Genomic DNA, 26,675 nt, shown 5'->3' with positions numbered 1-26,675 from the left:
GCATTTCCAAACACTAGAGACTGCAGCGCCCCGCCGCGCAGTCGCCTTTCCGAGTCTGAGAGCACCATGGGCACCTCGGCGGAGATGCTGGTGCGGTTCGGAAGGCGCTCTGGACAGGCGAAGGGGTGCACGGGTGAGCTAAACTGGCCCACGCTGGCACGGGGATTGTTTCCGACCCCCCAGACACGGGGGGAGAGGCGAGGGTGACCGGCGAGGGGGCCTAGTCCAGGTGAAGTGGACTCCCAAGTCAAAAGCAGCGTGGGGTTCTATGTAAATTAGACAGTTTTGCCCTCAGATGAACTGGTAGGTGGGAAATTTTACATAAATAGCCCGACCGGTGTGGCTCAGTGGTTGAGCGTGGACCCATGTACCAGGACGTCCAGGTCAGGGCACATGCCGGTTTCCGCCTGGATCCCCAGTAGGGGGCGTGCAGGAGGCAGCAGATCAATGATTCTCATCCTTGATGTTTCTATCCCTCTTCCTCTCCCTGCATCTCTCTGAAATCAATGAAAACATTTGAAAAGAAAAAGTTTACATAAATAGAGGTGGAGAAAAAAGAAGTAGGCTGACCCCATTGATCTGTGTGGTTGCAGTTCCAAGAGTCTGGAGTTTACCTTACTCAGAGCTCACCAGGTATGTTTGCTAAAGAAATCAGTGCCACCCTAGCCGGTTTGGCTCAATGGATAGAGCATTGGACTGCGGACTAAAGGACCCGGTTGATTCCAGTCATTGGCACATGCCCAGATTGCAGGCTCAATCCCCATAAGGGGGGGGTGGGGTGCAGGAGGCAGCTGATCAATGATTCTTCTCATCATTGATGTTTCTGTCTCTCCCTCTCCCTTCCTTTCTGAAATATATATATATTTATATTTATTTATTTTTTATTTTTTTTTAAATCAGTGCCATTTTTTAAACTTCACAGCTGGCTGAGATAGTGATGATAGTTGAGTACAAATAAGATGACCAAGAAACTTATGCTCTGGAATTAGTGGTGATGTTTGCACAGCTTTGTGAATAGACTAAAAATCACTGAATGTTACCCTTTACAATGGTGAGTTTTATGATATGTGAAGTATATCTCAATTAAAAAAGATTTTGTAAACCACGGAAAGTGTGTCAACGATGACAGGCTCATGGACTGATTTTAGATACCCGTAGGTCACTTGCCACTGCTTTTGTCCCCTCTCTACTCCATGAGTCTGTCTATTCATATTCTTCCTATGTCCATCTCTTTTGTCTTGTTCCTTCTTTCAACTGTGGCCTGTTTAATTTCTGGAACAGCCACTACTAGCATTGTGTGAGAGCCACTGTGAGGAAGGAATCTTGGAAATAAGAGTGCCCTTAGAGGAGTGAACTGTACATCAATCCAGTGAATTAGAGCATGGATGTGTGAGATCATCTGTAGCTCTGATATCAATCAGAGCTCCTTATCCTCAGAGAGATGGGGGAACTGTCCCAACCTCAGTGGCCTGAAAGTCAAAAAACTTTCCCAGATTTTCTGTGGGTTCTCTTATTGCTTTATGCTTGCCCATTTCTACTGCTTTTGTTCTCTTGGTTCTCTTCTTGAGTCAGAGTCCATGAAAAGATCTTGAATAAGCCCTAGCTGGTTGTTCAGTGGTTAGAGTGTTGGACCGCCGACTGAAGAAGGGTCGTGGGTTTGACATTCCGGTCAAGGGCACGTACCTTGGTTGTGGATTCAATCCCTGGCCACCAATTGATGTGTCTCTTTCACTCGATGTTTCTCTCTCTGTGTCTCTCCCCCTCTCTTCTCTCTCTCTAAAATCAATGGGGAAAAAATATCCTTAGGTGAGGATTAACAACAACAACAACAAAAGATCTTGAATAAAACATCTCATGAGTGCGGTTACTCTACTGAAGATTTGGGATGTCACAGAGGAGGGATCACATTGTGCACCACACAGCTTCTGACATGCAGCTCTCCTTCCAGTGCTTCCAGAGCCTGTTCACCACTGACTCCAGGAACTCCAGGCTTCAGGTCTGATTGATCTGATTGATCTAGAGGCATAATGAGATCCTCATTGTCCCAGGTGCTTCCTTTGTCTCCACTTTGTGGTTCACAGTAACAGCTTCCTATAAGGCTGCTTCCCTGTGTGGTCCTCGGATGGGTGCCTATCTGGCCTTCATGCTTCCTCATTCATATCTAGCTTGAGAGTCACTCTCAGATGTCTTTACCAGAAGAACAAGAACGAACTTTACTAAAAGTCTCAAATAAACCTCTTCTTCTATTTTTTTATTTATTATAGAAATAATTATTGGCAAGTGAGATGCAAGTATTCTTAAACTAATGAGGCCCATCCTGGGGACTGTAGCCAGTTCTCCAAATTACATTGCTGGTACTCAATTAGGAAGGGGTTGGATAGAGTCAATTATAATGTCTACAACTCCAATAGTGAACATTCCCAAAGTTATCCATTTATAAACTCCTACATGGTTAAATTGAAAAATGCTTTTATAACAACCTGTTGGGTAGGTATTATTGATCTCAACTTTAAAGATGGTGATACCAAGACTCCAAGAAGTTAAATGACTTGCCCAGGTTTACACACCAAGGAAATGACTAAACAAGGACTCAAATCTGTGTCGTTTGATTTCAAGGTGTTGTATCTTTCCATTTAATCCCAATTGCTCTTAAGATAACAAGAATACAATTATTATTTCAAACAATTTCTAGATATACCAATATAGAAATGTCTGAGAGAAAAATACCACACTCTTCTTGAAAGTTTTTAATATTCATTTTTAACACTTTACTAGAAATAAAGAACTCTAACGAAGATCAAGTTCTCTATCCGCCTCTTCTACCTAGCAAAGTAGATCTCCGGCAGGTCACCATAATTCCACACAATGATTGGGAAAGGATTCGAGATAGCATTGACGGTTTAACAAGAAAAGCAGCATGCCTTCGAGCAGAAAGAAAGGCAAAGAAAGAAATGCATCTCCGATCCCAAGAAGTGGTAAAACATTGGGCTCGTACATATGCAGTAAGTATTAACCACCCAGGAGTACACAAGCACTGAAGGCTTACATTTTTTTCTTAGCATTCTTATAAATATTTTTACATATAGCCCTAGCCAGTTTTGCTCAGTGGATAGAGTGTTGGCCTGTGGACTGAAGGGTCCTGGGTTTGATTCTGGTCAAGGGCACATGCCCGGGGTTGTGGGCTGGATCCCCAGTAGGGGTTGTGCAGGAGGCAGCCAATCAATGATTCTCTGTCATCATTGATGATTCTCTCTCTCTCTCCCTCTCCCTTCCTCTCTGAAATCAATAAACATATATTTAAAAAATATATATTTTTACCTATAAAATATAAAAATGCATTGAGACACATTTTCAACACCTTTATTAGGTGTAAGTGACATACAATAAATTGGACATATTTAAAGTTTACAATTTGGTAAGTTTTGGCATATAGACCCCTGACACCATCATTATAATTAAGACAATGAACATATTCATCACCCCAGAAAAGTTTATTCATAGCCCATTTTACTCCCTCTCACTCTTTCCCCCCACTTTGTCTCCTGTCTCTAGGCAACTACTGACCTGCTTTCTATTATAAATTTCACTCAACATGAAATATTTTCATGTTGTGTGTATCAATTATTCATTCACTGTTATTGCTAAGTGGTGTTCCCATGTATGGATATATACCACAGTTTGTTTATCTGTTCAATTGTTGATATTTGAGTTGTTTCCAGGCTCCTATAAATAATGCTGCTGCCCTAGCTGGTTTGGCTCAGTGGGTAGAGCTTCGGCCTGCAGACTGAAGGGTCCCTGGTTCAATTCCAGTCAAGGGCACATGCCTGGGTTACGGGCTAGATCCCCAGTAGGGGGCGTGCAGCAGGCAGCCGATCAATGATTCTCTCTCATCATTGATGTTTCTCCTCTCCCTTCTTCTCTGAAATCAATAAAAATATATTTTAAAAAGTAAAGCTGCTTATGAACATTCATGTGTAAGTGTATGGATATATGCTTTCATTTCTCTTGGGTAAATATCTTGGTGTAGAATAGCTGAATCATATGATAGATGTATGCTTATATATTATTATGTAAATATATGAAGGAACTTTGAAGTAAACACAAAATACTAATATTAGTGGTTGTCTTAGAGATTGCAGATGTAAATTAGGATTGGAGGGAGAGTTTCACTGTATACAATTATATTATTTTGGGGTTTTCAACCATATAACTGTGTTACCTACCTAAAAAATTTCAATTAAAAATTAGCTCATGAGTGTAACTTCATGTTTTATTTATTAATGATAAATGCAAATACAATAAAGACTAATAATGAAAGTTCAAATGATCACATTACAATGTTCAATTTTGTAAAATTTAATTGAAAAATGAAAACAGATGACTGCTTTGATCTTTTTTGAAGGGGATAAAAGAACAAAAACTTAAAGCCAAAAAGAAGCGTGAGGAAGAACTAGAGGCAGAAAGACAAATTCTTGATCTGGAAGAAGCAATATACAAACAAGGAGAAAGAAAAAAAGCCATTGAACATGCAAAGCAATATCAATTTTACCAGACAGAAAGAGTGAAAAACTTTCATGTACTACTTGGATTTTCTTGTATTTTTGTAATACATACTTAACATATTTATACACAATTAGACTTTATTTTCTTAAAATACTGTAATTTTTTTTTGTAGTCAGGACTTCTTCTTAGTAGAGCGATGAAAGAACGTGATGCCCAGATTGAATCCCAAAAGAGTAGAATAAAATCTGATAAAAAATGGGAGGAACAACTGAAACTCAACATTGAAAAAGCTGTTAAGGAAGAACAAGAAAAAGCACAAAAACAACGCAGAGATAGAATAGCTCTTGCCAATGATCATTTAAAACAGTATGTATATATAAATTATCTTGTTTGTACCTTCCTCTTTTTCTTATGATGGATATAGCTTTTTTTCCTGATTATAAAAGTAATACATGCTAAAATACCTACTAGGTAGAAAAAAAATACAGGGAAAGAGGGTAAAAATCATTACTACTCCCTTACCCAGAGATAATATATCGTCACTATAATGCTGCAGAACAAACAACCACACCGTCTAGTAGCATTCACCAATAAACATTTATTTCTCATGTATCTGGGGGTTGGTTGGGCATGGCTGGAAGCTTTTGTTCAAACTGCAGGACTGGCTGGGTTTACTTGTTGTGGGCAAGGCTCTGATCTGCTCCATGTGTATTCATTCTGAAGTCCTCGATGAAGGGCCAGCAGTCACCTGCGGGAAGCTTTTCTTACCGCATTGACAGAGATGCAAAAGAATGAGCACAAGCTTGCCAGAACATGGCTAAACCCAAAGTCAAAGGTCAAGGAAACACATGGCCTAACAACATTGGAAGAGAGAAATAGACTCCATGGGAGTGGGGAGTGAGAGAGAGAGGCCTTTTTGAATAATCTAACCCACCACAATAAGCTGGTTTTGTTTGGGTATATAGCCATAGAGACCTTTTTTGATGGTGGTGGTGGAGGTGGGTGGATTCATTGAGGTGTAATTTACATTTAATAATAATTGACTTTTTAAAAGCATACCAGAGCTGTATACCTCACCCAAATCTGGACACAGAATACTTCCATCTCTTCAAATGGCTTTCTTCATGCCCCTTTGCACTGAATTCTATCCCCCACCCTCCACCCCTGGAAGTCATTGATCTAGTGATGCAACCATTTTTTCTGATCATATATATCCACATTTTATAAAATAAAATTGGATCAACTACCATTTTATTAAATGTGGTGTGTTTTTTTCATTTACCAATATGTAATGAGCTCTTGCTATGTCAGTAAATTGAAATCAAACCTGATCTCTTTTTTGAAAGTATATATATGGGCAGGGGTGCAATTTGTATATAGTTTTACTTACTTTTCTAAATAGCTGATACACATAAATAGGAAAAGGCACAAAGGGGATTCAGAAAAAATCTCTCTGTGTCCACCAGCCACTTTGTTTCTCCAATGTGAGACTTACCAGTTTCTTTATACTGTAGTTTAAATGTGTATAAATTGTATAAATACATAAAAAACTTTAAACAATACTGTATTGGTAGACTTTATAGAATTATAAAACACAGTTAAACAAAATTAAAAATAAAAATCACTAGAAACTTGATGATCCAGAGTAGGCACTATTAACATTTGGGTGTATGTTTGTCTATTCTTAAAAATTATTTTTGCAAATAATAAATGCATATATGCTTATTTAAATGCAAGCTATACAGCGAAATTTGGAGTAAAATTTGAAAGCTCATCTTCATATCCATCCTATTGAATGTCTGTCTCTTTAAGTCTCATTTTCCTCTTCCTAAATAGCCATTATAAAAAGTTTTATACCTATCCCTTCAGAATGTTTTATTGAAGTTACTAATACTTATTATATATAGCACATATTTAAGTGTGAATATATTTTTTAACTTGGATGTTATACAATATATTTTTCTGTGACTTCATTTTTTCACTCAACAATATACCTTGAATAGCTTTATGCAAGAATATATGGATCATCTTTTAAAATAATCATATTATATACTAAGCATGTACCATTATTTATCCTATATAATAAAAGCCCAGCAACCAAATGGCGAAACAACCAGACCAACCAATTGACCAGTCGCTATGACACACACTGACCACCAGGGGGCAGATGCTCAAACACAGAGGGCAGGTCCACAGCCGCTCAGCTGACTGAGATGAGCAGAGCTCCCACAGTGGGCCCATCCCCGCAGGCCACACCCCCCACCAGTGCACGAATCCCGTGCACTGGGCCTCTAGTTTAACTATAATTATTATTGAGGGAAATTTGGGTGTCCCCTATTTCTAACAATGTTACAGATCATCCTTAGCATACATCTTTTATAACTTTTGTGCAAAGATATATTTATGTAGGGTAGATATCTTGAAATGGACTTGGATTTTACATCTGGAGAGTGACTGCCAAATTGCCCTTTGAGAGGCTTTCAGTGCATTCATCAATGATGTCTGACACCCTTTATACTATAATCAATATGGGTACTGTTTTTGGCAAAAAGTTGTATCTTTTAATTTACATTTCTAGTAATTTTAGTGAGACAGAACATTTTTTCATGTGTAAATGTCCATTTGTTTGGGTTTTTATTATCATGAATTGGTTATCCCATTGTTCTCTTGTGTAGGTTGTTTCATATTGGTATGTATGTTTGTCATTGATTAAAAACTGATTAATAAGGAGTTTTATATATATTGATATTCTAATTTATTAGTCATTGCAGATTTTGTCATCTTTCTGAATGGTTTTTAGTAGTTAGATATTTATTTTTATGTGTTCAAATCTCTCTTTTTGTTATTATGATTTTATTTTTGTATATATATTTATTGCTTAGAATCACAAATGTCTAAGTGACATAGACATCAATTCTCAGGATGTATGTGTTGCCAGATTGTATTCTTCAGTTATTTTAACCCTTAGTAAAAAGAGAAGAGTAACTTTTGGATTTATTTTTTTCCCTTTGTCAATGTAGAGATCCAAGGGTTTGTGCAAGTTATGGACAGAGCCATTGGCAAAGGGAGGCAAATATTTGGCCAGTGAATCACCTTTGAGACATTTCTCTTTTTATGTCGGCTGTTGCAGCTCAGAGATAATTATCGGTAGCAGATTAATCTCCAGCAAGCTACCTGGCAAGTGCTAACACCTTCACAGGCCATCTGCCCCGAGTAGCCTTTGCAGGTAGGCTGTGTTTGGCCACAGGATCACCTTTCCAAGTGATCTTGGGCAACAGGTTAGAGGTTCAAGCAGGTTTAGGATTTGCTTTAGTTGTTTCTTTGGCTTATTTTCATGTAGTCTAGGTGTTTGTCAGGCTCCGAGGTAAGCACAAATTCCTTCACAGTGGTGGACTCTGTCTTTGTGGATGGTGGCCAAGTATTACCTTCCTCACTTTACTCTTTTTTTTTTTTTCCTCACTTTACTCTTTTTTTTTTTTTTTTTTTTTTTTTTTTTTTTTTTAAATATATTTTATTGATTTTTTACAGAGAGGAAGAGAGAGGGATAGAGAGCCAGAAACATCGATGATAGAGAGACCTCAATCAGCTGCCTCTTGCACAACCCCCACTGGGGATGTGCCCGCAACCAAGGTACATGCCCCTGACCAGAATCGAACCTGGGACCCCTGAGTCCGCAGGCCGACGCTCTTTCCACTGAGCCAAACCGGTTTCGGCCCTCACTTTACTCTTTACTGACATATTTTTCCCCCAGAAATCTCTTGGAAATTCAGGTATCTGAGTAAGACCTTGTTGTAGCTTCTAGTAGTGATGTAGAATTTCCTTCATTCCATTGCTTGCATTGAGGGGAATTAGGAGGAAAACGTTTTGTTTTTCTTAATTTAATAAATCTTTATTGTTCAGATTATTATAATTGTTCCTTTTTTTTACCCCATAGCTCCCCTCCACCCAGTTCTCACCCTACCCTCTGCCCTTACCCACCCCCCACCCCCACCAACTGTCCTCATCCATAGTTGTACGATTTTTGTCCAGGTTCTTCCCTCACCCCCCACACCTCTTTTCCCCCGAGAATTGTCAGTCCACTCCCTTTCTATGCCCCTGATTCTATTATATTCACCAGTTTATTCTGTTCATCAGATTTTTTTATTCACTTGATTTTTAGATTCACTTGTTCATAGATATGCATTTGTTGTTCATAATTTTTATCTTTACCTTTTTCTTCTTCCTCTTCTTAAAGAATACCTTTCAGCATTTCATATAATACTGATTTGGTGGTGATGAACTCCTTTAGCTTTTTCTTATCTGTGAAGCTCTTTATCTGCCCTTCAATTCTGAATGATAGCTTTGCTAGGTAGAGTAATCTTTGTAGGTTCTTGTTATTCGTCACTTTGAATATTTCTTGCCACTCCCATCTGGCCTGCATAGTTTCTGTTGAGAAATCAGCTGACAGTCGTATGGTGTTCCCTTGTAGGTAACTAACTGTTTTTCTCTTGCTGCTTTTAATATTCTCTCTTTGTCTTTTGCTCTTGTCATTTTAATTATGATGTGTCTTGGTGTGGTCCTCTTTGGATTCCTTTTGTTTGGAGTTCTCTGCACTTCCTGGACTTGTAAGTCTATTTCTTTCACCAGGCAGGGGAAGTTTTCTGTCATTATTTCTTCAAATAGGTTTTCAGTATCTTTCTCTCTCTCTTCTTCTGGCACCCCCATAATTCTGATGTTGGTACGCTTGAAGTTGTCCCAGAGGCTCCTTACACTATCTTCATATTTTTGGATTCTTTTTCTTTTTTCTTTTCCCATTGAGTGTTTTTTGCTTCTTTCTATTTCAAATCTTTGACTTGATTCTTGTGATCCTCTAGTCTGCTGTTAGATCTCTGTATAATATTTTTTTTTATTTCCGTCAGTGTATGCTTAATTTCTAGTTGGTCCTTTTTCATATCCTCGAGGGTCTCACTAAATTTATCAGCCTTTTCTAGAAAATTCTTGAAAAATCTTATAACTGTGGGTTTGAACTCTATATCCAGTCATTTGCTTTCCTCCATTTCTTCATTTGTGACCTGTTTCTCTGCATTTTGATTGCTTCCCTGAGTTGATAGAGTAGCTTTGTGTGCTAGGTGTCCTATAGGGCCCAGTGGCTCAGCCTCCCCAGTTACCTGAGGTGGACACTCTTGGTGCACCCATTTGTGGGCTGTGTGCACAGCCTTGTTGTAGTTAAAGCCTTGATTGTTGTTGGTATCACTGGAGGAATTGACCTCCAGGCCAATTGGCTGTGAGTATCAGCTGTGTCTACGATGGGAGAACTTCTATGCTGGAGACACCCTTATGAGACAAGACCTGCAAAAGCCTCTGTGCTCAGCTTGGATGGGGCGGAGTCTCAGGGCGGAGCAGACAGCATTGGTTTCCCATCAGCCCTGCACTAATAGGCCCCTGTGTCTCAGTGTCCCATGGTAATCGCTGCAAGCACCTCTGAGAGAAAGCCGCCCTTGAGTTCTGCCCACTGCCAGATAGTCCAGTTTCTCCCCGAATGAGTCTGGGTCCCCAGAGTCTTGCCCGGAACTGGAGTTCAGTGCAGTCGGGAGCTTTTGTCTCCCTTCCGGTTGAGAAAGCCAGCCACGTACTCAGTTGCCCACCCTCTCCGCATGCACAAGCCTCGGTACCTCTGCCTTCTGCAGTTCCTCTGAGTCTCAGTGTGCTTTTCTCTTTCCTGACAGTCCAGTTTCACCCCGTATGAGTCTGGGTCCCCAGAGTCTCTCCCGGAACTGGAATTCAGCGCAGTCAGGAGCTTTTGTCTCCCTTCCGCTTGAGAAAGCCAGCCGCGCACTCAGTTGCCAGTCCTCTCCGCGCGCGTCTCAGTACCTCTCCCTCCTGCAGCTTCTCTGAGTCTCAGTGTGCTTTTCTCTTTCCTTCTAGTTGTAGAATTTCCATTCAGCCAGCCTTCCTGTGGTTCTGGATGATGTCCGTTTGTCTTTTAGTTGTAGTTTTGAAATTGTTGTGCAAGGCAGCAGTTTAGGTGTTTACCTATGCCGCCATCTTGGTTTCTCCACAGGAGGAAAACGTTTGACACGTGAGTTTGGGTTGCCAGTTTGGTTCCAGAGACTTACATCTTAAATTTATTAAGAAAATTCAATTCTGCCCTAACCGATTTGGCTCAGTGGATAGAGCGTCGACCTGCAGACTGAAAGGTCCCAGGTTCGATTCTGGTCAAGGGCATGTACCTTGGTTGTGGGCACATCCCCAGTAGGGGGTGTGCAGGAGGCAGCTGATCGATGTTTCTCTCTCATCGATGTTTCTAACTCTCTATCCCTCTCCCTTCCTCTCTGTAAAATATCAATAAAATATATTTTAAAAAAGGAAATTCAATTCTATAATTGAATAGAACAGAGGAAAATGTAAATCTATTATTATAGATGTTTTTTTAAATAAATGAATTTACCAATTATCACTAAGTTGTGATTATTACATCACTAGCATAGGCAACTGAAAAGAAGGTGGTACTGTTCACCAAGATAAGAACAAGAGACCAAAAGGATCAGTTTAGAAGAGGAGGAGGATGAATTTGTCTTAGACATAGTGAATATATAGTCAGGTGGTGATGCCTAGGGGATTGTTTCTATAAAAATCACATGTGTGAATTGTATTAGAATCAGACCTCATATTTGATGTTTGACTGCTGATTTCTTTGTAGGCCTCACCCTCCCTTCCCCTGTGGGCCCTACATTTGAAAAGGCTGGTAAGAAGGCCCCTGGACTTCTCTTTCCTTTGGCACCAGCAGAGAATTTATATCTCCTGTGCATAGGAACTTTTCCCCAGTCCCACCCATTAATCTGGGGGAAGACCCAAATCTACTCCCTTCGCTATGCCCAAGTCATTCCAGGCCTACTTGTGCCTGGACAGCTCTTCCAATAGTTTCTTGTGTGAGTAATACCTTCTCTCAACTTCTCTTGGTGCGTGGAATGTCATCTGAACCGAATTTTGGGTAGGAGCCCCTAATGCTTTTATAGGAGGACAACACAACAAATAGATTTGGGGCCTTCAGGATGTGAATCAGAGATTTCATGACAAATTGCACTCTGATTATTAGGTAGAGGCTGCCCAGTGGATTGGGTTGGGAAGGTCCAAGGCTCATCAGTAAAGAGTTTAGCATTGATTACTGGTGTCTGCTATGGACATGGGTGTTGGAAGTAAAGATCTGAATGTTATGTCTTTCTTCCCTGAACTAGAGGATCTCGGATTTCATTCAATGCCTTTGCATTAAGTTAAATTAATGTCAGGTAGTTGAGTAGCCTACCCAAACTAAGATAAAAGTCTTTATTGACAGGTAATTCAATATTATTTAATAGTTACATATTATTTATATAATTCACTGACAATATTACCTCTTCACTTACCCTAGATATATTTTTGTTCTTACTCAAATTTCTATGTGAAAACAATGTATTATTCAATACAAGCATAGGTATAATGTTGGTGATTCCCAGATTGGCTAATGAATGTTAAAATTGCAAAATTTTTTATATCATGTTGTTTTTCCTTAAAGTAGCAATTTTAAAACTTCATTTCTCAAAATTGGGTACATCTATTTTTATAATGTCCTTTAAATCTTTATTGTTAGCCAAAACCGGTTTGGCTCAGTGGATAGAGCGTCGACCTTCGGACTGAAAGGTCCCAGGTTCGATTCCGGTCAAGGGCATGTACATTGGTTGCGGGCACATCCCTGGTAGGGGGTGTGCAGGAGGCAGCTGGTCGATGTTTCCTCTCTCATCAATGTTTCTGGCTCTCTATCCCTCTTCCTTACTCTCTGTAAAAAATCAATAAAATATTAAAAAAAATTTTTTTTAAATCTTTATTGTTAACTTGTGAGTTTGCTTCTAAGAGACTGAGAAAATATTTAGTAGTTCTAACAACCTAAACAAACAAGTGAATAAAAATTTGAAAACTTAGTTTTTTTTAGGGCAATCATAGACCTGGTTTAACTGTGGCCAGCAGGGACTTTTTTCTTAGCTCCTTCTAAAGAGGAGCTATGACTCCAAAGTATTTACTCTGTGCGGATGAATCAACTAGGCATCTCCTGTCCTAAATTGGCTTAATAATACCACAGGGAACTTACTGCTCTTTAACTGGATAGTCCTCCATGGCACAGGGGAAGGGAATTCCCCCCCCCCCCCCCCCGGGAGCTAAGGGAGGAGACTCCAAGAAAAAAAAAAAGTTTTTGATTAGGCACATGTGACAGAAAGGTTTATTCCTCAGTCTTTTGGTCCACGTAAGTAGGTTGTGACTCTATCCTGTGCCGACCTGTTCAGGAATTAAAAAACAAAACTAAACTAGAGACAGCAGGTAGTGGCCGTGGAGCAGCCTGCGCATTGCTGATTGGCTGACAGGCAGACCTTTCGGGCCTCAGCTGTCTTGCCGGCGGCGTGTGGAGGAATGATGACCAGAGGAGGGCACTTCAGAGCCTGCGATAAACTGATGAGGGAATCTCCTGTAGTGATAGTGGTGGGTCTTGGGAGCCAATCGTCCTGACCCGGTCTCTACAGTGAGGAGGCTCTTAGGGATCTCTAAGAACTCAGACATTAAGCCCTTTGACAGAACCAGCATTCGGTAGCTTCCCACTCAGAAGGTAAGCTGGTCAGTGCTGGCTACGGGAGGGATGACAACCACCGTGGGCAGTTGGATGAGGAAACCTTCGTTTCTCTCCTTCCATCAAACCCCATCCCCTGGTGGCTACACCCATACGTAGGTAGCATGTCTAGTGCTGAAACTGAGAAGCGCTAGGGATTAGGGACTTTTCTGAAAAATAATGTCACACTCCACCATACAGTCCTTCAGTGAACTGGTTCTTCCTAAAGGAAAGGCATATTTGAAATCCTAGTGTGGGAATTAATTTGGATGAAGAATGAAACAAATTTCAAAGGAAGGGAAATATTGGTAATTCTGAGCTAACCATTTTGGATTTGGTTTTAACCACCGCTCTTTATATATGTCTTGTCCCCCTCCTCCCTAAAAAAATCCACAGTTCCTTACAGTCTCAAATCATCCCAGATTATAATATAATTAATTTATTTAAAATATAACATTTTTTGTGTTGTTTTTTTTTTTTTAGAATAAAGGAACATGAAGAGGAAGAAGAAAGGAGGAGAAAATCTGAAGAAAATGACGCTGAGGAAATAAAGCGACAGAATATATTATATGAAATAGAAATGAAAAAAAAACTAGAAAAGAAAAATAAAGAGATAAATGAAAGGAGGAAACTGTTTTTTGTAAGTTGAAAATACAGCATCTTTTCTAAATATGTACAAAGTCCAATGACTACATTTTAATATATTTTTTGTAAATAATAGTGGATTAAAAACAAGTTGCTATTAAATTGGGTTTCTAAGTGTATTGGGGAGAGCTATACTTGCTATGGTTTTTATGTGGATGTGCTCTCATGCAAGAACAAGAAGTAAGAGAATGAAGTTTTTTTTTCATAGGTAGGTATCTTTACATATATATACTGTATATAGACTGTATATACATAAATATATATATTAATTTCAGAGAGGAAGGGAAAGGGAGAAAGATAGAAACATCAATGATGCGAGAGAATCATTGATTGGCTGCCTTCTGCACGCCCCCTACTGGGGATCAAGCCTGCAACCCGGGCATGTGCCCTTGGCAAGAATTGAACCCGGGACTCTTCAGTCCGCAGGCTGACGCTCTATCCTCTGAGCCAAACCAGCTAGGGCGTGATAGGTATCTTTTAAATATTTTTAATGTGTGTACTATGTGGCTATATTAGCTATTTTTTAAAATATATTTTTCTTGACTTCAGAGAGAAAAGAAGAGGGAGAAAGAGATAGAAACATCAATGATGAGAGAGAATCATTGATCGGCTGCCTCCTGCACACCCCTACTAGGGATCAAGCCCACAACCCGGGTATGTGCCTTTGACCAGAATTGAACCCGGAACCCTTCAATCTGCAGGCTGACACTCTATCCACTGAGCCAAACCAGCTAGGGCGGATGTGTTTTTTTTCTGACTATTGAATTATTTTAGTTACATATTTTTAAAGAAATGAACTACTTAAAATGAAATGCAGAGCAGCATAAAGAAGATGTGAAAGTCACCTATAATCTCATAACCCAAAGATAACTAACATTTGATACATTTCTTTCAGTTATATATACATTATAAACTTTGTATTTATATATTTGCTAAATATGCTACTTAGTGTTTATATTCTGTTTTCCCCTTACTCATCAATTGTATTATTTGTATTCTTCCTGTGTCACTGAAAGTATAATTTATTTAACCATTTTTCTTTTTTTTTTCATTCATGTATTTATTCCACAATCAAAATAAATCATAACTTAAAAATCATAACGTTTTTAAAAGGTAAAGGAGACTTTGTGTCACAGTTTCATTAATAAAACAGACAATGGTCTAAAATGCAACACTAAACAAGTGTTCTATTCCCATGGTGGAATAAACACATAATAATTACACATAAAATTTCACTAAAGATCTGGGATGAGGCAAATAACCCTTTGAAACAAACTGCCCCATGAATAGAGGCATGCTGCAAATAATTTCTATTAACATTTTACTGCAAGATGGAAATTCCCCAAGGTAACTACAGACACAATACTTCATTTCATGCACCTGGCCTTGGCTTTTGTCTTCCTTCCTCAGACATATCCAAATCCAGAAAGGTTTCTGCACCCCATGCTCAAAAAGGCCACCATGACTCCCCAAGGACCTGAGCCCAGACCGCAGTTAATGAGTCTGTATGCAACCTTCATCCAGAACCTCCAGGGAAATCCAGAGCCCAAACTCTTAGAGCAGCAGCATTTCTCTGAGCAATAGTTTTAACTGTCAAATGAGCTCTGACAGGCAATGTGCATTTCATAAACAAACCAAAATATTGTCTTACTATCTTCTTTTTTTTTCTCTTGCAAAATGTTAAGTAGACCATTCAAATAAAAAAAAATTTTTTTTTACAGAAACAAAAATTCAAAGGGTTTATGCCGAAAAGCAAACCAGTCTTTTGCAGGCGAATTCATTTATTTCTGGGCTGTGAAGCCATGTAGAGGGCGATGAGGCAGTAGGTGGCCCCTCCCAACGTCAGTGCCATGGTGGTCCGGTAAAGCGTTTGGTCAGGCAGGCCTCGTTTCAGGTGGATGGGCACACCATCAGATTTCTGGAAAAGCTTCTGTAGCTCTGGAGCTTTGTTTTCCCAGCATAACCACATGTAGGATAATCGGAAGTCAGTTTAGCTGGTGTGGCAAACACGATAGGCGGTGCCTCTGTGGAAACCACAGGCTTAATCCCTGCGGGTTACAGGCATGGGAAGCCCGTGCTCCCACCAAATTCCGCGTGAAACCGCGAAACTTGTGGTACCTGACGCCCAGTGTCCCGCTACTCGCAGCCGCCGCCCGCGCGACCGCCACAAGGAAGGCCACCCATTTTTCCATTATTGGATGGTATTTGAGGTTGTTTCCAACTTGTCACCGTTATAAATAACTTGGAGATAAAATGCATGGTACATAAAACTTAGTGCATATTTCTGATGTTCTTTTTGGGATAAATTTCCAAGAAAGAAATAACTGGATCAGAAGCTGTGACCATTTTATAGGTTCTTGTTAGATATTTATATGTTGAAAGGTATTTTGCTTGATAGGCTAACACAGAACTTTTTCTCTAAGGAACATATGAATGATAAAAATATCATCAAAGCCGTAGAACAGCAGCAGCAAGAGGAAGAAGATGAAAAGATTAGAAAATTTATCAAAACAAAAAAGCGTCTTACCCAAATGAGGAAAGAAAAAGAAGCTGAAACACACAGGTAAGCTTTTAAAATAACTCACATAATTAATAAAGTACTACCTGAAATTATTTTGTTATTATAAATGAGAAGTTGTGATATGAGAGTAGCCTTTAGGAATAAAGGCCTCATTATTTTATGGATGACTCAAGCATTTGTGTCACAATGACTTCAGTCTGGGGCATGTGAGTTGGGGTTTCTCTGGAATATTAAGGAGGCTGGGAATACTGGAAATCTCTGCTCTGGAGGGGTATGAGCTGGAGATGGCTGTGTGAGGCATTGCTGTATATGCGGTTGTTAGAACTGTAGACACAGGTGGCCTCACCTAAGGTGAATAGGTAAGAAATGAAGGTGGCATAGTCCTTAGGACAAATGCAGAAAGAAGGTAAGGTGAAGACCACAGAATAGTTTCTAGAGATTGGAGGAAAACCAGAGAAACAGCAAAGGAGGAGAGTTTCAGTTAAAAAAAAAAAAAAAAAGGCAATCTTTAGTGTTAGATCAATAAAGGTATTAAATGAGATTTTTAAAATTGTCTCTTAGATTTAGAGGTCAGTTTAGTGAGGAGTTTGGGATGAGGCGAGAGGAGAGTGGGAAGCCAGCTACAGTACGTCGTGTTTCTGTCTAGATCGTGCTTTTCTCTGATGGCTTTACATCACACTTAGAGTCTTTACTATGGCCGCTAGGGCTCCACACCTGTCCTAATTCCCAACTGCCTCCAGCCTCACCTCAGACCTGGTCTCTCACAGTTCTCTCCTTCCTTTCCTCTTCCTCGCTCACAGGGGACCTCTCCTGTACCCTCTCTGGAGAATGCTCACCTCTCTTAACTCTTCAGATCATTACTCAAATATTGCCTTCTCATTGAGGCTTTCTCTGTCGACCTTAAAATTACAACACCCCCCCCCCCATTGCTATTCCTTTAATTGCTCTTGTTTTCCTGGTTGCATGATCTAGCACTATTTTAATTATTTATTGTCTGCTGTCCCTCTTCCCCAGCTATAACAAAAGCTCCATGAGGGCAGAGACTTTTAATGTTTTTGTTTATTGTTAGTCTCCAGCACTTGGAATAGTGCCTGGCATATAGTAGGCAATCAATAAAAGTGTTTAAAATATTGTTTTGAGCCTAGATGAAATGTCACCTTTTCCATGAAGCCTTTATTTTTTCTTTTATTTTCGTTTTCATTTGCTCATATCATTTTCTAGCTTTCTCATGGCATTTGTATAGTCGCCCTTTGTATAGTTACTCATGCAAATGTCTTTTCTCCACTTTAAATTGTAACTACCTTGGGATAGGCACTGTGTTCTTTCTCATAATTTCTCCCACATTGCTTTGCAAATTCACTTACTAATTTAGTGAATTTGTCATATCTAAATTTAAAAGTATTTTTGGCCCAATATCCTAAATAAAAATGCCCCAATCCTTTATTTTTTATATATTTTTAAATATATATCTATATCTATATCTATATATATTTCAGAGGGAATAGGAGAGGGAGAGAGAGAGATAGAAACATCAGTGATGAGAAAGAATCATTGATCGGCTGTCTCCTGCATGACCCACACTGGGGATCGAGCCTGCAACCCAGGCACATGCCCTGATCAGGAATCGAACCGTGATCTTCTGGTTCATAGGTTGACGCTCAACCACTGCACCACGCTGGCTGGGCCCCAATCCTTTATTTTATTTATTTATTTATTTATTTATTTATTTATTTATTTATTTATTTATTTATTTTTGTGGGGGGGGGGGTTGTATTTTGGAGGGGAGGACCCAAATCCTTTAAAAAATAAGGCATAGTTTTGCAGATAATAAGAGGAAGGATTTATTCAGAATTTGATAACTTTTACTAGATATTTTTGGTATTTTATTTGAAGAAAGGCCTTTGATTTATTTTATAACCTAAGCCTCCAATGTTAGAGTAAACAGAGTAATATAGTATTTAAAAATATTTTTCATTCTGGAGAATTTTAACACTTTGTTTCCTATATACACGTACACATATACAAGATCATATTATATGCATTACTCCCTTTGGATTTTTAGAATACAACAGTATTCTAATATGATAGTATTTGATCTGGTAACTGAGATAGCCTCTAAGCGACTAACAGAAGGTAGTGTATACAGCATGGGTATCCTGGACAAAGGGATGGTTCATGTCCCAGGTGAGATGGCGTGAGATTTCATCACACTACTCAGAATGGTGTGAAATTTAAAACATAAAAATTGTTTATTTCTGGAATTTTTCATTGAATATTTTTGGACTGAGGTTTACCACAGGAAACTGAAACCACAGAAAGCAGAACCACAGATAAGGGGGGACTACTGCATACTTGATTCTAAAAATGAAGTATTAAAATAATTTCCATTTAAAACAATCAATGTATATGCAAGCGGTAAAGGGGCTCCTTTTTGCCTTATAAAAGACTATAAAATATATGACTCTCCAAATTATACTGACTCCATAGCAGATCTATTCATGAAGATTTGACATGATGGTTGCTTTGTTATAGGCTAATGGAGGAACGTAGAAAAAGAATAAATAACTTCCTGAGTGAAATAATAAAACAGAAACTTGACAATGAAGATATGATTCTTGCTAGAAATAGTGAAGAAGTTGAGGCTGAATGGGAAAAAAGAGAAAGAGAGAAAATTGAAAAAAATAAAGCAGAATTAAAAGCGATTGAAGAATATAGAGTCTTTGCGGTAAGCAATTCAATTTTGACAAATAAAAATTACACCAAAAAAAAAGTAAGCCATTCCCACTGTCCTGTCTACTCCCTCTGTATCCCAGAAAAAAAAAAAAAAAAATCAGAAATTTGAAAAATAATGTATGAATTATCTTCCTGTATTCCTGAAATCAGACCATGTTTACTTTCTAACAGAAGATAACATGACAATCAATTACAAATATATATTTATAGATGCAAAGTAATAATCTCTTCTGTCCGAGTTTGGTGAAATATGCCATTCGCATTTTAATAGGAATTGCACTGGGTAGTATGGACATTTTAGTTACGTTAATTTTTCCAGTCCATGAACACGGTATATACTTCCTCTGTGTCTTTCTTCAGTGTCCTATATTTTTCTCAGAACAGGTCTTTTATCTCCTTGGTTAAGTTTATTCCTAGGTACCTTATTTTTTGTTGTTGTTGCATTAGTATGAAATACAAAACATTTTATTCATTTGTATACTTTGAATTTGAATGTTTTTAAGACAAATCAAGTAAAAATTACCCTGTTGCATTTCTGTATTCCTTAATTCTTCAGAATTTATTTCCTATATGACTGTCATAATATTTAAATTGGATAATTTATAAACATTGTAGCAACTAATTTTTTTACCTACAAAGATTTTCCTACCTTGAGAAGATCTAGCTTTTTTTCTATTCCTGTATTTTTTTAAACAAATATCATTCTATTTAAATTTTCATTGTGTGTCCTGATATTTGGGAGATAAAATAAAACCAAAGTAAAATGTCCACATGGGAATGAGCCCAGGTGCATACAATTTTCTGCCCTTGCATTGCTCTGGGCTGACTTTCTGCTTGGAGCTTTCTGAATCCATGCCTTCTTTAGAGAGCAACGGTTGCTGAACATGGTTTCAGTGTTTTCCTTTACCTTTTAACATCTAGATGAAAAACAAAGAGGAAGAAGAAAGACAAAGAAAAATCGAGGATAAAGAACATTTGCTGGCTGTCATGAAAGCAGACCAGATTTTCTGGGAGCATGAAAAGGAGAAAAAACGCAAAAGTGATAAAGAACGTCTTGAAGTTCAAGATGCCCATATTCAGCAAATGGTAATTATTCCTAACTGTTTATACTTATTTTAGTAATAACTATGTAATATAGAGTTCATGCAAGTTTTCTTTCCCAAGCAGATTTCTTTGACAAGAGAGATCAGCAGGTCATTATGACACAATAAAATATATAAGAAATGTGAAGAGTTAGGTTCTGTTTTTATCTGTATTGAAGTTCCCAAACTAGATTTATGTGTTTTGCACAAATATTTACCCTTCTTTAGTGTCCATAGGGCTTTAGTAATATTAAAGAAAACATAGCTTATCAACTTTATTTTACTTTCCCCTCTTTATAACTCTATATATATCCTCCTATATAATAAGAGGGTAATATGCAAATTGACCCTAATGGTGGAACAACCAGGAACAACTGGTCGCTATGACGCACACTAACCACCAGAGGGCAGACACTCAATGCAGGAGCTGCCCCCTGGAGGTCAGTGCCGTTCAGCCAGAAGCCAGCTCATGGCTGGCCAGCACAGCGGCAGTGTGGGAGTCTCTCCCGCCTCCGCAGTAGCTCTAAGAATGTCAACTGACAGCTTAGGCCCACTCCTCACAGGGAGCAGGCCCTAGCCATTAGTCAGACATCCCCCGAGGGCTCCCGGGATGCCAGAGGGATGTCTGACTGCCAGCTTGGACATGATCCCCTGGGGAGTGGGCCTAAGCTGACAGGTGGACATCCCCCAAGGGGTTCTGGACTGCGAGAGGATGCAGGCCAGGCTGAGGGACACGCCCAAGTGCATGAATTTTCATGCACTGGGCCTCTAGTCTATACTAATAATAGAGGAATATGCAAATTGTCCAGGACGTTTTCACAGTAACGACTAAACAGCAGGCTGTGTAGGGCAACCAGGCCGGCATGGGGGTTAATGAGGGACGACCAAACGACTGAACAGCAGGCTGCATGGGGTGACCAGGCCGGCAGGGGAATTAGTGAGAGATGACCAAATGACTGAACAGCAGGCTGTGTGGGGTGACCAGGCCTGCAGGGAGGGCAGTAGGGAGCAACCAGGCTGGTGGGAGGGGGGGGACAGTTGGGGGCGACCAGGCCGGCAGGGGGGAAGTTGGGGCAACCAGGCTGGCAGGAGGGGGGGAGTTGGGGGCGACCAGGCTGGCGGGGGGGCAGTTAGGCAGAGGGGTTAGGGGCAATCAGGCAGGCAGGCAGAGGCAGTTAGGGGCGATCAGGCAGGCAGGCAGGTGAGCAGTTAGGAGCCAGCAGTCCCAGATTGCGAGATGGATGTCTGACTGCTGGTTTAGGCCGGATCCCGCTGCGGTATCGGGCCTAAACCGGTGGTCAGACATCCCCCAAGGGGTCCTGGATTGTGAGAGGGCGCAGGCCAGGCTGAGGGATCCCCACCCAGTGCATGAATTTCATGCACCGGGCCACTAGTATATATATATATAAAAGACTTAAGCAACCGGCCAACCGGCCAACCAGCTGGTAGGTATTATGCGCACTAACCACCAGGGGGCATATGCTCAACACAGGAGCTGCTGAGTGACAGCAACTTTACAGAGTGCCCTCTTGCACTCTGGGACTCCTTGGGGGATGTCGGACTGCCGATTTCGGCCCAGTCCCCACAGGCCAGGCCGAGGAACCCCACCGCCGAAGGGACCCGGCTTACTCTGTAGACACCCTTTGAGCCCCGGCACCATCCCAGGTGCAGTCGGCCAGGGAGGGATGGTGGGAAGGTGGCTCCAGGGCATGTTTGGCCCGTCTAGCCCAGTCCCGCCCCACTGGCCACCTTCTAATTAATTTCCTTTCAATGTGCACAAATTCGTGCACTGGGCCTCTAGTTACTCAGAAACTATATTGATTGGCATCTTACAGGTTTCACATCTGAAGTGAGTACCAGAAATTTTAGAACATGTATGAAGGAATCTAATTGTTAAATAAATAATAAAACTGTCATTCAATCATTTGTAACTAAAAACTGTCTTACAAAATGGCTATACCAGTGGTCGGCAAACTCATTAGTCAACAGAGCCAAATATCAACAGTACAACGATTGAAATTTCTTTTGAGAGCCGAAAACTGACTTCTGCGCATGGGCCATGAAGTTTCAATCACACTGTACATGTGCACCCACACATGGTATTTTGTGGAAGAGCCACACTCAAGGGGCCAAAGAGCCACATGTGGCTTGAGAGCCGTGGTTTGCCGATCACTGGGCTATACTATTTTCCATTTCTACCAGCAACATATATGAAGACAAGTTGCTCCATATCCTCACTAACACTTAGTACTATTCTTTGATTTTGACTATTATAGTGTAGTGATGTTTCATGGTGTTATTATGCATTTCCTTAATACTAAAAATATTGAACATTTTTTAATATTCTTAATTATATGAAGTGTCTATCTTTTGTTAATTATTTGATTGAATTGTTTGATTTCTTATTGTTGAGTTTTAACTTGTTTTTTAATGTGGTAAAATATCCTATCTAATAAAAGAGTAATATGCAAATTGACCGTCACTCCAACTCACAAGATGGCCACCACAAGATGGCCTGCAAGGGAGGGCAGTTGTGGGTGATCAGGCTGGCAGGGGAGGACAGTTGGGAGGGACCAGGCCTGCAAGGGAGGGCAGTTGGGGGTGATTAGGCCTGCAGGGGAGGGCAGTTAGGGGTGTCCGGGCCAGCAGGGGAGGGCAATTTGGGGAGACCAGGCCTGCAGGGGAGGGCAGTAGGGGGCAACCAGGCCTGCAGGGGAGGGTTGTTGGGGGGGACCAGGCCAGCAGGGGAGGGCAGTTGCGGGGAACCAGGCCGGAAGGGGAGGGCAGTTGGGGGCAACCAGGCCTGAAGGGGAGGGCAGTTAGGGGCAATTGGGCCAGCAGGGGAGCAGTTAATTGTCGATCAGGAGGTGATTAGGTTGGCAGGCAGAAGCAATTAGGGGCAATCAGGCAGGCAGGCAGGCAGGCGTGTAGTTGGGAGCCAGCCATCCTGGATTGTGAGAGGGATGTCCCAGATTGGAGAGGGTGCAGGCTGGGCTGAGGAACACATCCCCCGCCCCCTGCATGAATTTCGTGCACCAGGCCTCTAGTATATAATATAAAATTTACCATTATATCCATTAAACAGAACTCTCTATTCTCCCTTCCTCCCAGCCTCTGGTAACCACTGTTCTATTTTCTGTTTCTATGAATATGATTATTCCAGGTACCTTATATTAGTGCAATCATACAATATTTGTCCTTTTGGTATCTTATCTCACTTAGCATAATATCTTTAAGGTTCATCCATGTTGCCACGTGTCAATTTCATTCTTTTGTTTTGTTTTGGTTAATCCTCACCAGAGGATATTTTTCCATTGATTTTTTAGGGAAAGTGGAAGAGGGAGGGAAAGACAGAAACATCGATGTGAGAGAAACACATCGATTGTTTGCCTCCTAGGCCTGGGCCAGGGAGGAGCCTGCAACCAAGACATGTGCCCTTGATCGGAATCAAACCCAGGACCTTTTGGTCCATAGGCCAATGCTCTATCCACTGAGCTAAACCGGCTAGGGCTCAGTTTCATTCTTATTAATGCTGAATAATATTCCATTGTACATGTATACTGCATTTTGTTTATCCATACATCCATCAATAGATTTGGGTTGTTTCCATCTTTTGGCTATTGCAAAGAATGCTTCTGTGCACATTGGTATATAAATATCTGTTTGAGTTGCTCCTTTCAGTTCTTTTGTTTATATACCCAGAAGTGGAATTGCTGGGTTACATGGTAATTCTATATTTAGTTATTTATTTAACAATTAGATTTCAAAGCAGCTATTATAAACATATCAAAAGCATTAAAGCAAATATAGGGAATCTAAATAGAAAAAGAGAAACTATTAAAAAGAACCAAATAAAAAGTGTAGAGTTAGAAGTTCAATAATTGAAATAAAAATTTCATTAGATGAGTTCAATATCAGAATCAGTGAAGTTGAAGGTAGACCAATAGAAATTGTCCCATCTGAAGAACAGAAAGAAAAAGATAGATGAAAAATGAACAGAACATCAGAGATCTCTGGTATAATATCAAATGTCTCTTTATATGTGCAAATTGGACCCCTGAGGGGAAAAGGATAAAGAGAGAGACAGAAAAAATATTCGAAGAAATAATGGCCAAAAACTTCCCACATTTGGTAATATAACAGGTGGGGTCCCTTGGCCTGGCCTGCACCCTCTCGCAATCCGGGACCCCTCAGGGGATATTCAAGAGCCAGTTTGGGCCTAATTCTCGAAGGCTGGAATGTTGGTAAATTGGCTTATAAAATTATGAAATGTTGGTAAATTGGCTTTTGGTAGATAGCTTAGCATACTTATTCCACATAGCACCTGATCAACCTACATTGATAAATGTCACTTGTTCCAACTTCAAATTATTGGGAAACAGAGCATGTAGTTGGTTTAACTTAACTCAGATATTCACTGCCAATTTAATCTTACATGAGTTCCTGTGGCACATGGTATATTGGGATGACTTAGGAGAGTGGGTTTGAGTGAGTTCCTTCAAAATAGTGGATGGGTAGGGACAGTGATTGGTATGCCTTCTACACCTACCTGCCAGAGTACACATTATTAAATGGTAGAAACCGGATTCTAAACTTGGTTATTAGATTTTATCTAAATTTCATGCCTTTAACTATTTTGCTATATTGTTTGAAGATGTATCATCACATATGGCTATTAAGGTAAGTTTCATTTAGTCACGACTTCTGAGCATGATAATATTGTGAGATACATGGGAAAGTTTCTGAAATAAATTATAGTATACAGTTGTTAAGTCAGAACTTGTCAAATATCAATGAGTTTATAAAAGTATATCTACAACTTCTAATGCTATGTATATTTAGAGAGTTGGTCTCATTTACCAATATGGAATTGTACTTTCTTTCCTTAATAGGCCAAAAATAAGTTTAATGCAAAACAAGCTAAAGAAGACCATCTAGAGTATTGCAGACTTACTGAAGAACTTATGGCTGGAAAGGAGAAACAATTTCAGGATTATGCCAGAGAAGTAATTAAATTTGAGTCTGAATCAACAAATAAACATATTTATCCTCTTGTAAAATCTGTACAGAGAGGACCTGGAGGTGGCCATGGACCAGTTCTTACGGACAGAGGTGGATTAAGACCTAGCTATCAGACAAATGATTTCACTGGAATCCAGCTCCCTTCTTATGGTTCGCAGGGATCAAAATATAATAATTTTCAAAAGTCTAAGAAAAGGCTAGGTTTTACATGGTAGGAAAAAGTTTAAGATTGAGACTAAATTGTAGCCAATACTATAAGCTCCAAATGTAAGTGAATTACTTGCTTATAATTTAATAAAGGTGCTCTTCATCTAAGTACAATTATGTTGGATCTTCACCATTGAAGGATAATTCATTTTTGATAAAAGTATATACACAAAATAAAATGTATAATTTTAGTCACTTAAAAATGTGTTCAGTGACATTTATATTCATAATATTGTATAACCATTACAATTATCGAGTTCCAGACCTTTTCATTGCTCAAATGGAAACCCTGTACCTACTAAGCAGTCACTCCCCATCCCCCTCTCCATAGTCCCTGGCAAACACTAATCTGCTTTGTCTCTGTGGTTTTGCCTGTTTATATAAATGGAATCATACTTTGGCCTTGTCTCAGACTTATTTAGCATATTTTCAAGGTCTATCTAATGTCCTACCTTCATCAGCACTTCATTCCTTCTTATAGCTGCATGGAAGTACTACTTTTCTCTTCAGAAAATTGTGTACCACTCAGTACTTAAATTTTAGTTTCAAATAACACTAATATGATTACCGAATGTAATTTATGGCTTCTTTGTGGTTTATTTTATAGTGTATCTCACTAGACGTGCAAATTGCCATGTTTTAAGGTCAGTTGAAATAATTCTTCTACATGTAGTTAGGCAGCCAACTTGATACAAGTTCAGTGTCTTTTTATGAATTGCATTCCCCTGCTCCTTTAGGTTTCTGACTGTGGTATAAAATGCAGAATACAAATTTTACCATCTTAAACATTTTTAAGAGTACAGTTCAGTAGTATACTAGTATATTCACACTGTTGTGTAACCAATCTCCGGATCTTATCATCTTGCAAAACTGAAGCTATATACCCATTAAACAACTCTCCATTTCCCCTCCCCTCAGCTCTTAGGACCTACCATTCATGTTTCTATGAATTTGACCACTTTAGATACCTCATTAAGTAGAATTTATTTTCATTAGCATAATGTTCTCAAGGTCATCTAATGTTGAAGCATGTGCCAGAATTCCTTTCTTAAAACAATATGAAATTAAATATATACACTAGAGGCCCAGTGCACGAATTTGTGCATGGGTGGGGGCCAATAGGGCTGGGTTGGCTGGGGGGATTGGACATGGGAGGTTGGCTGGCTGACCCTGCCCCTGATTGGGGTGGGGGTCCTATCAGGGGTGGGACCGGCCAGGGGGAGGGGCCACAGGCAGTTAGCAGGCTGGCCCTACCCCCAATCAGGGTGGGAGTGGGCTGTTTGGGGGTGGGGCCAGCTGGGGGGAGGAGCTGCAAGTAGTTGGCCCTGGTTGAACTCCAGGTCGAGGAGAC

The 26,675-nt window shown here is 39.9% G+C and overlaps 1 protein-coding gene across 1 annotated transcript; it reads left to right on the top strand.

Annotated features, from left to right (window-relative positions):
* The first annotated feature begins 8 nt into the window (after window positions 1-8).
* Window positions 9-25,438, top strand: CFAP210 (cilia and flagella associated protein 210). Its single transcript, XM_008138595.3, has 9 exons — window positions 9-133; window positions 2,776-3,002; window positions 4,403-4,576; window positions 4,676-4,869; window positions 13,598-13,754; window positions 16,183-16,322; window positions 18,813-19,005; window positions 19,935-20,099; window positions 24,988-25,438. Exons 1-9 carry the CDS (start codon window positions 67-69, stop codon window positions 25,330-25,332), a joined length of 1,662 nt encoding a protein of 553 aa, XP_008136817.2. The 5' UTR covers window positions 9-66; the 3' UTR covers window positions 25,333-25,438.
* Window positions 25,439-26,675: the final 1,237 nt, after the last annotated feature.

The sequence above is a fragment of the Eptesicus fuscus genome, chromosome 11 (genome assembly GCF_027574615.1).
Source record: "Eptesicus fuscus isolate TK198812 chromosome 11, DD_ASM_mEF_20220401, whole genome shotgun sequence".
Classification (NCBI taxonomy): domain Eukaryota; kingdom Metazoa; phylum Chordata; class Mammalia; order Chiroptera; family Vespertilionidae; genus Eptesicus; species Eptesicus fuscus.
This window is presented reverse-complemented; position numbering and strand designations above follow the sequence as displayed.